The sequence below is a fragment of the Sapajus apella genome, unplaced genomic scaffold (genome assembly GCF_009761245.1).
Source record: "Sapajus apella isolate SASKATOON/1434 unplaced genomic scaffold, GSC_monkey_1.0 scaffold604, whole genome shotgun sequence".
In the NCBI taxonomy this organism is placed as follows: domain Eukaryota; kingdom Metazoa; phylum Chordata; class Mammalia; order Primates; family Cebidae; genus Sapajus; species Sapajus apella.
This window is the reverse complement of record NW_022437530.1, coordinates 26,538-37,656: the sequence shown is the minus strand read 5'-3', so window position 1 is coordinate 37,656 and position 11,119 is coordinate 26,538. Positions and strand designations below refer to the sequence as shown.

The following is an 11,119-nucleotide window of genomic DNA, read 5'->3' as shown; positions in this document are numbered from 1 at the left end:
TCCCAGCTCTGCCCCACTGGGAAAGGGCCAGGGCAATATGACCCTTTCCTCTGCCCCTACCCGCTCCACTTCCCTGAGCAAGAGGTGACGCAGACCAGGGTTTTTTCGTAGCGTCTTGGCAAGCCTTTGTGAGAAGAACTGGACTCCGGGCAGAAGGAGGTCAAGAGATGATCTGATAAGGGTCCCCACACTCTCTCTTTTCCACCCGCAGCCTAGACCACTGGAAGGCCCAAGTTCAGTGGGGAGGGGAGACTCTCCAGACTGTGCCACCTCCCCTTCTATGTTTTCTCCCACCCCTGCAGCAGAAATGGGAAAGTGACAGGTCAGGCCACCTGGCAGTCAGGACACACCAGGGCTGGCCGGGCAGAGTCAGCCCAGCCCTGCCCACGGCAGGGAGCTCCCTGACAGTTGAGCGCCTAGGCAGAGCTGTCCCCAGGTAGGGAGTTCACCACCTCAGAGGGCACTTGCCTTGTTGGGCGGTGTGGACCGCTGAACAGTTCCTCCTTAGACTGGAACTCAAGCAGATTCTCCCCCTCCCACCACATCTCACCGGCCTCAGATCGACACTGTGGGCACAGGAAATAGGGCTGGCTGTGACTCCCTCAAGGGCTGCATATGTGGCTTCTCTCTTCCTACCAAGCTTCTCCAGGGCCCTTGGCCAGCCTTCAGGACGAGGTTTCAGGCCCCTTGCCCGTCCCAGCTCCAGACCATGCAGTAGTGCTTAGCTGTCTTGCCCGTTTTCTGATCTCAGGATCTCCGTTCCAGCTGTTCCCCTCCCAGGCTGTGCACTGGGGTGGAAAATGGGAGAAACAAGATAGGGGCTGCCATTTTGGACCCTGTTACCCTCTTAGAAGTTGATTTCCTTGCCTGCCCCGCGGTCTCTGCAAATCTTGTCCGTACTTGCCCTCTGCCTCACGGTGAGTTAGCAGAGTCGTTGTTCCTCCTCTTTCTCCTGGTGACGTTATGCGTGCTTCGTATTCTCACTGTATGCATGGCTGGGCTCAGGGCCACATGGCGGTCGTTGGTGGGAGGGTCGCGGTGCTGCATACACGGCAGGAGGCAGGGGATAGATGGGGGAGGGAGGACATGTTTGGCTGGAGAGCGCTGGGTCCCCAGGGGTCCTAGATCTCCTAACAGCTCAGCGCTTCGCACTGCCTGCTCTGGACCTCCTGGCCCTGCCTTTGCTCTTGAAGAGTGTTGAGAATGTGCCAGACCCTTCGGTGGTGACTGAGCATCTCCAAGCCTCTGGAAGGACTGGTGAAATCCGAGGCTTCTGCGATTACGGGAAGAAACCGTGGTTGACATTTCCTTTATTGTGCTATCTTAAACTTAGTTTGCCTGAGATGAATTATTTGCTTCACTGTACTTGTTATGCTCTATACTACTCATACTTGCAGACACAAAGAACAGTGTGAAAAATTAAAATGTAGCTTGTAACTTTGGCCCTGCTGAGCTGTTCTTGGAAAACAGGAGCTCTGTGTAAAAGACAAACCACATAGCCTGGCTGCCAGAGATAGAGGACAGCACGTACGAAGCTTCTCGCTGCATGCAGACTACAAATGGACGTGTAACAGAGAGGCTTATTACCCAGATTCCTTTCCCAGGAAAGGCATATTGATTAGGACCCTGGAAAGGGAATGCGACCCTTATGGAGCGCCTATAAACGGACTATCTGTCAGGAGGACAATCCTCTGTGGTTGAGATAAGGATGCAAAAGTCTTTCTTCTCCCACTGCTCCTGCCAGCCTGCATGGGGGGCTCCCCCTTCTTGCAGTTTTGTGGTCAGGCCGGTTGTCCTGTGTCAGATTCTGTTCCCCCTGCAGCTGTAAGCCCAATGATTTTCTTGCTGATAATTATAAGTTTATAATTAACCTCCATTCTGCTATGGTTTATGGTTTTTATGCTGATGGAAAGAAACTTTTAACATTGTTCTGCTTTTACAATACCATATTGTGATCTTTGGTCAACAGTTTTTGCTTCTGTTTCTTTTTGTATAATTATCACTGACACTTTGTACAACCTCACTCCCCCTCCCCTGTTGAAAGAGCCTAAAGAAAAACTGAGGTTTTCAGGGGAATGTTAGACATCCACCAAGGAGCAGCTGTGGTGTCTCCCCTGGGCCCAGCTTTGAAGAAAACTGTTTCTTTGTCTTTTTTTCTTTTTCACCGACCACTCATCACTTTGAGAGATCTTGAATCCACGTTGACATATTGGGAGCTGGTTTTCCAATAGAAGAGTCCTGAATCTTAACCAAAAATAGATGTGAGGGTCTGCCACACTGTACTGGGTGTCTAAACTACCCTAGGTGTGGGGCTTAGCAATGCTCACCTTTCCCCATAAAAAGCTCTGTGGGGTTGGATCACTCTCTACAGATTCTCCTTTTGAATCCCGTTTGCTCTGCCAGTTGTCCACAACACCTACAGCCACAGAGAGGGAGTCACAAGGTGGGGCCCTCAGCTTGTCCTTCTCTAAGCTCTCTGCAACCTCACTGGCCTCATCTGAACAGTGGGGATGATAGTTACCACTTCACAGGCTGCCTGGAGAACAAAACCCAGCCATATTCAAAGCAGCTCACAGCACACTGCAGGTGCTCAAGTACGCTGGCTGGTGTTAGTCATCTTCTGCTGCCGCCCCTAGGCTGACCCCAGCTCCCACAGTCTCCCAACTTGTCCTCTCCCTGCTCCTTGCTCCCTTTCCTCTAGGGTTTGCTGAGAGCAGAGGGAGAGAAAGGGTGGGTGGTCAGTCACCCTCACTGGCTATGACAGGTTGCAGTCATGGTGGGAAAAGAGACAGCATCCCTCTTAAGCACTCTCCTGAGATTCATGACGGACCCTCCTCCAGCAAAGCAGGGGCTTCGAGCTGGAGGTGGAGAGAAGTGAGATTCTGGGGCAGGGCACCCACCCAAGTTCAAGCTCAGCAACTGTACTCATGAGTAACACAGGATATGGTGCAGGGGAGCTGCAAGTCCCCAGTCTGCCATTTACCATCTGCAAATCATGACACATTGCTTACCCTCCTGGGTCTTGGCTTGTTCCTATATTATGGGGAAACCAACCCACTCACCTCCCAGGCTGACGGGGACACTGGGGGAAGACCCTCCTCCCTTCAGGCCCTGCTTTTTTTGTCTTGGACCCTCCACACACTCCCTGATGTCATTACTGGACTTGCAGGTCCTGCCCTGTCATTTATCAAAGACTTCGGCTCCCGGTTCACAGGACTTCCTCCACCCCGTGTGCTCTGCAGCCTCCTGGATGACGTCACCGACCACGCAGACGGTGACCTGGCCATACCCGAGCCTCTCAGACCCTTGGGGCCTCGTTTCCGACAACCTCACCCCTTCTCTACTTCAGCTATCCATAGCCACGTTCTACTTGGGGCTTGTCACTTGTAAGGTCCCCTCCAGACTATCTCAAGCAGCCACACTCAGCCCGTTCATCTTCCAGCTTTGTGATTCAGCTGTTCCCACCAGCCCTGCTCGCTCTTCTCACCTGCCAGGGTCCTCTGCTTTCTTCCCGGTCACCAGTCCTGGCCTGTCTTGACTTCTTTCCTCTAGCCACCTTATATTCCACAGTTTTTCATTCAATTACAGTTTTTTTTTTTTTTTTTTTTGAGACAAAGTCTCACTCCATCACCCACCCTGGAGCACAGTGACAACAATCACAGCTCACTGCAGCTTCAGCCTCCTGGGCTCAAGCAATCCTCCACCCCAGCCTCCCAAGTAGCTGGGACCACAAGTGGGCACCACCACACCCAGTTCATTTTTGTATTTGTTTTGTAGAGACGAGGTCTCACTATGTTGCCCAGGCTGGTCTCAACCTCCCAGGCTCAAGCAATCATCCTGCCTCGGCCTTGCAAAGTGCTGGGATTATAGGAATGAGCCACTGCCCCAGCCCAGTGACATTTTTGCTGAGACTCTAAATTCTTTTGTCCTTCATTTCTGATCACCCCAGCCCTGGATGAAGCCAGCTGTGCACTTTCTCTGTATCTGTATCCAAGGAGCTGAGCGCTGCGGTGTTGGTAGGGTGAGTCAGAGAACCCGGCCAACTGGCTTCCTATAAAGTCATTATCGCCAGCCATTAAATGTCTTCATTCCTCACAGAAATCCTCTCGGTTTCCCTGGCCAGCTTCTTCCCACTTTCCATAATGATTCCAGAGCTTCACCAGTTTCCTCATGCCTCCAAACCCCCTCCCATCCCCAACTCTCACTAGAGGTCCTTGCTTCCTACTTGTCAGAGAAGATACACAGCCAGCAGAGAGGCAGTCCTCAGCTTCCACCGTCAAGCAAACCAGCCACCAACACGTGCACACGCCTGGCCTTCCCTTCTGCTGCTGCAGTGGAGGGGCCACGCCATCCTGCTGTTTTCCACCCTGTGCACTCCTTCCCTCCCAGGAATCCTCCTGTGTTAATTATCTCTTCCTCTCAACCGAGCACTTTCTATGCATTTAGATATTCTCAGCTCCCTCCCAGCATTAGAAAGGAGTGGCAGGGAGGGGGGGGGAAGGAGGAGGGAGAAAGAGAAAACCCCTCACCCGCTCCTCATTCTCCTCCAGCTATCACCCTCTTTCCCCTTTTTTATGATTCCACTTTTCAAAACAGCTGCCTACACTCTGTTGTCTTCATCTTCTTACTTTCTATCCTAGTCTGTTCAGTCGGCTGTTTAAAAATGCCGTAAACTGGGTAGTTTATAAACCACAGAAACGTCTGTCTCACAGTTCTGAAGTCTGAGAAGTTCAAGATCAGTGCGTTGGCAGATTCAGTGTGTGGTGAGGGCCTTCGTCTTGGTTCATGAACGGTGTCTTCTCGCTGCGGCTCACCTGGTTAAAAGGGAAAAGAGCTCCCTTGGGCCCCTTTTATAAGGACATTAATCCCATCAGGATTTAATCACCTCTCCAAGGGCCCATCCTCCTAATACTATCATATTGAGGGTTACAATTTCAACCTATGAATTTTGGGGGACACAAACATTCACATTGTGGCACTTCCCATCATTCATCAACCCATCCCTGTGTGGACTCCCACCCCTCTGAATCACCAAAACAGCTCCCATGGACAGCACCGGTGCCCTGCAGGTCTCCATTTTAACCCAAGTGTCACCTCACCTCGCAGCAGCCCCCACCGCCGCTCACCATCTCTCCCTAACCAGTCTCTCCCCCTGCAACTTCAGAGACACCTGCTGCTCTTCTCCTCCCTCTCTGGCCCCTCCTTTGGGGTCTCCTCTGCAGATTTCTCCTCTGCTGCTTGTCCATTAAAGCTCAGAGTCCTGGGCTTTCCTGCTGCCCACCTTCTCCCTGGTTAATTTCATTCATACCTGTCGCATTAGTCACCATCTTTCACCCAGGCTTATTTGTGCTTCGCCATCTGATACCACCCCTGGGATGTCTCAAAGGAAATCCACACTCAACAGTTCCTCAGACTCATGGTTCTCTCCAACTCTCTTCCCCATCTGAAATCCTGGTTCTCTTCCATTCACTCTGTGTACCCTTCCTCACTGTCTACATCCACCCTCTATATGCCACATCCTACAGAGTCTATTTCCTAGATTTCTCTCAAATCCATCTGATCTTTTTCATCTTCACCACGCCCACATACTCTAGTCCAAGCTAGTTCTAGCACCATGACCTCCTCACTGGTATATGCCATACTATTCTGGACCATCCCAGCTCCTTGCTAATCCACACTGCAGCCAAAACACATCTAATTACATCATTCCCTTCTTTCTTTTTTTTTTTTTTTTTTTTTTGAGACAGAATCTGCCTCTGTTGCCCAGGCTGGGGTGCAGTGGCACAATCTCAGTTCACTGCAACCTCTGCCTCCCAGGTTCAAGCAATTCTCCTGCTTCCGCCTTCCCAGTAGCTGGGACTACAGGTGCATGCCACCATGCCTGGCTATTTTTTTGTAATTTTTTAGTAGGAGTGGGGTTTCACTGTGTTAGCCAGGATGGTCTCAATCTCCTGACCTCGTGATCTGCCTGCCTTGGCCTCCCAAGGTGCTGGGATCACAAGTGTGAGCCACCATGCCCGGCCACATCAATCCCTTCTTATCGGATCAACAACTTCCCGTGGCTCTTAGGGTAGACATAGAATTTCCTAACGTGGGATGTAGGAACCGTTATGGTGTGACACTCAGCTCGTCTGTGTACTGGGTTCTGAGTCACACAGCCTAAACTTACAGTCCGACTTTGGCCCTCATTGCCAGTGGAACCTTCGGCAATTCACCTCCTGAATCCTCTTGTGCCTCAATGTACTCATCTGTAAAATAGCGATATAATGCTACTACTTCATATGGCTATTGTGAGAATTAAGTGCATTAAACACCTAGAGACGTATCTGACACATAGTAAGCATTCAGTAAGTGTGAGCTCTTTTCTGCTCCTGTGTCTTGCCACATCTCACGCCCCACTCTCTCTCATCTCTCTGGCTTTTTTGTTTTTATTGACACCATGCTTCCTCTCGCCACAGGGCCTTTGCACGTTCTGTTCCTGCTGGGACTCTATTTCTCAGTCTTCAGCTATTCATTGCCAATGCAACCTTCAGATCACAATGCAACTATAATTTTTTTGGGGGGAAGCTTTCTGGAGTTCCCTGACTGGCACTAGTCATCAGCGCTATTTGATATTTATGTGTGATGATAATCTTTCTCTTCCACGAGACTGTGGGATCCATAAACGAGAGCAGAAATTGTGTTATTTTTGCAAACTTTTTAACTCCAGCATCCAGCAGAGTGCTCACATATAATAAAGGCTCTGAATATTTGCTAGTAAATGAAAGAGGATTGAAAGAGAGCACTTTAGGGGTGCTTCATAAATGTTCATTTAATCTGACAAGGTATCCCTACTGTGAAGGATCAAAAGGCATTCCCCTGTCCCCAAATAATTCCCCCACTCCCAACCACAGTACCTGAGAATTCACCACTAGGGCCCATCATTTGGGAAGGGCCTTTTCATCTCTGAGGTCAAAACACATTAATTAGCCAACACATCAGCCACAGAGATGAGCTCCTCTCATTGCCTGTACTGCCCACAGCTGGTGTCGAGAGCAGCACCCTGGAGGCATAGAACATTAGAATATTACGGTAGCAGAGCATGAAGGCACCCTTGGGGCCATCCAGCCATCTGCTTCACTGTACAGATTTGGGAACTGAGGTCCAAAGAGGGGAAGGGAGGGATCCAACATCACGTAGCAAATTGATGGTAGAACGAAGACTAGGACCCACGTCCCTGAGCACCAGCCCAGGGCTCTTTGCACTGCCCATTGTAGTTCACTAGTTCATCCATTTAATCAATCCTAAGCACCACTGTGGGCAAAAATCATATTCATACATACATAAAGAACTCTGCTGCAAAAGTAGCTAAGTTGGCGCTCTCATAGAAGGGCTTGTGACCATGCTGTGGAAGCCTACAGCAGAAAGCAGTCAACTCCAGGCTGAGTCAGGGCCTGCTTCGTGAAGGAGGGGGTGATATTTGAAGTGGACCCTAATAAATAATCAGGGAAGGTGGGCGCAGTGGCTCATGCCTGTAATCCCAGCTCTTCAGGAGGCTGAGGCGGGTAGATCACGAGGTCGAGAGATCGAGACCACCCTGGCCAACACAGTAAAACCTCGTCTCTACTAAAAATACAAAAATTAGCCATATGTGATGGCACACGCCTGCAGTCCCAGCTACTTGGGAGGCTGAGGCAGGAAAATACCTTGAACCCAGGAGGCGGAGTTTGCAGTGAGCAGAGATCGCACCACTGCACTCCAACCTGGCAACAGATCGAGACTCTGTCTAAAAAAATAAATTACTTAAATAAAAATAAATAAATAAATCAGGGAAAAGGCAGGATAGGCATCTTAGCCTGAATAAATAGCGCCCATCCTGGGATTAAGGGATCAGATGTATGCTTGGGGAGCTGCCCTTGACTGCTTGTAAGGCTACAGGGAAACGGAAAGGAGGCAGAGAACCAAGACCTGAAAGGGAGTGAGAGCCAAGCGAGAAGAGGAGAATAAGTTGGAGGAGCGGCTGCTCTACCTCTGTTTTGTCAGAAGCTTTCTGAAACCCCAAGGACCCCCCTTCTCTCCCACCATTACTAAGTCAACTGAGGATAGACAACCCCCTCTTCCCCCAGCTCCCTGCTTCCAGAGGATTATGTAACCAAGTCTAAGCTCCCATCACTCACCACACAGCAGCCAGTAAGCTGAGAGATAAGGTGTTGGGGTGAAGAAAGCAACCCTATTCAGAAAGCCAGAAAACCAGGAAGATGGCGGACCAGCATCATAAAGAACCATCTGAAGTCAGCATGAGCTTTAGGCTCTTTTTTATGTTAAGGGGAGAGGGAAGAAGAAGAGGTTGGGATCAAGAAGTGCCCGATGACCGCAGACACCTGGGTGCCGGCGAGGGTCCAAGGAGGTTGTAAAACTTCTTTTTTCTAGGTCAGGTCACAATGTTCCTATAAATCTTTAGCATAACATTGTTATTTGTCTGTATTCTCCCTTATCTCCTTGGGGTTTAGTTTGGGGGAAAGAACTGTTTTTTTTTTAAAGTTGAACTGCAAGCTAAACTCCTATAGTTAGCTGATCTATGTGCAGAGCTAAGCAGAAGCTTTTAACCTAAAGGACATTACCCCTGGGGGTCAGAGGCAAAATGGAGTCAGTCATGCTAAGTCTCCCTCCACTCTTTTTTTTTTTTTTTTTTTTTGAGATGGAGTTTCACTCTTGTCCAGGCTGGACTGCAACAGCATGATCTTGGCTCACTGCAACCTTTGCCTCCTGGGTTCAAACAATTCTCTTGCCTCAGCCTCCCGAGTAGCTGAGATTACAGGCACCTGCCACCACGCCTAGCTAACTTTTGTATTTTAGTAGAGATAGGGTTTCACCATGTTGACCAGGTTGGTCTTGACCACCTGACCTCAAGTGATCCAACCACCTCAGCTCCCAAAGTGCTGGCACAGGCGTGAACCACGGCACCCAGCCCCTCCGCTCTTACAATTAAACCTGCTGTTGCTTCTCCCACCAAGAAACCATTCAGGAAGATTCATCCATGTTCTAGATGGAAAAACTGGGCTGTAGCCTGAGAGAAGCCAGATACAGACAAAGCCAAAGTTAATACAGAGGATGGAGCTTCTAGGGTGTAGGGGCTGGGTCTGGGCTAGGGAGCTGGGAACCTAGGTTCTATGCTTGTTCCAGTTTTGATGTTGGCCCTGACAGTGCTGTTTCTCATCAGCTTTTGTCTGCTTAAGGGGTCACAGGGCCATGCCAGATAGAGGGCTGCTGGCGTCACTGGGCACAAGAGTGCTTTCCCACAGCTCCCCTTCCTCTGCTCCACATCTGGAAACCTGGGTACCCTTCACCCACCTAGCTCTGTCCCATAGTGAGATTTATTGCTGGCTGCCCTGCCATCTGCCCCGGGGTAATAAATCAGGACAGAGCAGAATTGCAGTAACCCCATGCATGGCATGTATAAAAGGAGAAGGGCTAAGGGAGCCACAGAGCCTCTGCGGATCTCAGAGAGAGCCCCAGATTGAGGAAAGCATGGACGCATGGAGAGGAATGCCTCGCTGGGGACTGCTGCTGCTGCTCTGGGGCTCCTGCACCTTCGGCCTCCCGACAGACACCACCACCTTTAAACGGTAATTGGGAATGCACTCAGAGAAGGGGTGGGAGGGGTGCAGGGCTCCCACCTTCCCAACACCCTGGCTTTTCCGTATGTGGTGTCATTGACTCCTTAAGTCAGCTGGATAGGGAGGCATGGACCTGTTCAGAGAGGTCAAGAGACTTGCCCAGTAAATAAGTGGCACTACTAGTCAGGTCTAGAAGCTGTGTCTTTTGCTTCCTGCCCAGAGCACCATGCAAAGCGCTGTAAAGAACTCAGAAATGATTAGGACATGCCCCTTGCTCTTGAGGAGCTCACAGCCTGACTACTAAGGACTATTAGGAAGGGCATGGGTGGCCGGGCATGGTGGTTCATGTCTGTAATCCCAGCACTTTGGGAGGCCGAGGCAGGAGGATCCCTTGAGGATCCCTTGAGGTCAACATGAGGAAACCCCCTCTCTACTGAAAATACGAAAATTAGCCGGGCATGGTGGCATGTGCCTGTAATCCCAGCTGCTCGAGAGGCCGACGCAGGAGGACTGATTGAGCCCGGGAGGTGGAGGTTGCAGTGAGCCAAGATTACACCACTGCACTCCAGCCTGGGCAACAGAGTGAGACTCCATCTCAAAAAAAAAAAAAAAAAAAAAGGGCATGAGTACAGCTAACTCCACCAGGGAGGCAGCAGCGTGGTATCGCGGCTAACTGCAAAGCTTATAGAGTTGGACTGCCTTCATTTAAATTTTGCTTCACTAGCAGAACAAACTAGGTCTGGAACCATGGGCAGGTTATTTAACCTCTCCAAGTCTCAGTTTACCATTTTAAACAGGGATGATAGTAACAGTGCCTGCTTTGAGGATTTAATGAGATAAGGCATAGAAAGCCGGACACGTTTTAAGAGCCCAGCTACTGTTAGTACTACAGGGTGGATTCTTACAAATATCAAACACAGGGCTGTAGGCAGCCCACAGCTAGGAGGAGAAAACCCTAGCCTCCACTAGGAGCCAGGCCCTGTGGGAAAAAGCAATTCGTTAAGACCGAAGAAGAAAGCTGGGCACGGTGGCTCATGCCTGTACTTTCAGCACTTGAGAGGCTGAGGTGGGTGGATCGCTTGAGCTCATGAGTTCAAGACCAGCCTGGGCAACACAGTGAAACCTTGTTGCTACAAAAAATACAAAAATTAGCTAGGTGTGGTGGTGCATACCTGTAGTTCAAGCTACTTGGGAGGCTGAAGTGAAAGGATCGGCTCAACGTGGGAGGTGGAGGCTGCAGTGGGCAGAGACTGAGCCACTGCACTCCAGCCTGGATGATAGAGCCAGACCTTATCTAAAAAACAAAAAGAAGGCCGGGCGCGGTGGCTCAAGCCTGTAATCCCAGCACTTTGGGAGGCCGAGACGGGTGGATCACGAGGTCAAGAGATCGAGACCATCCTGGTCAACATGGTGAAACCCCGTCTCTACTAAAAATACAAAAAATTAGCTGGGCATGGTGGTGCGTGCCTGTAATCCCAGCTACTCAGGAGGCTGAGGCAGGAGAATTGCCTGAACCCAGGATG

At 50.3% G+C, this 11,119-nt stretch overlaps 1 protein-coding gene across 2 annotated transcripts in view; it reads left to right on the top strand.

Moving 5' to 3' along the window:
* Nucleotides 1–551: 551 nt before the first annotated feature.
* Nucleotides 552–11,119, top strand: part of LOC116546120 (renin) — a 21,623-nt gene continuing 11,055 nt past the window's right edge. Inside the window, exon 1 of one of the 2 annotated variants that reach the window (XM_032272462.1) lies at nt 552–917. Coding sequence is in view for 1 of the 2 variants with exons in the window: in XM_032272461.1 (XP_032128352.1) it covers nt 9,508–9,605 (98 nt within the window). In the remaining variant the exon portion in view is untranslated. Of the gene's footprint in view, nt 918–9,460; nt 9,606–11,119 lie in introns of those variants that run through there. The other variant, XM_032272461.1, reaches the window with a different exon arrangement.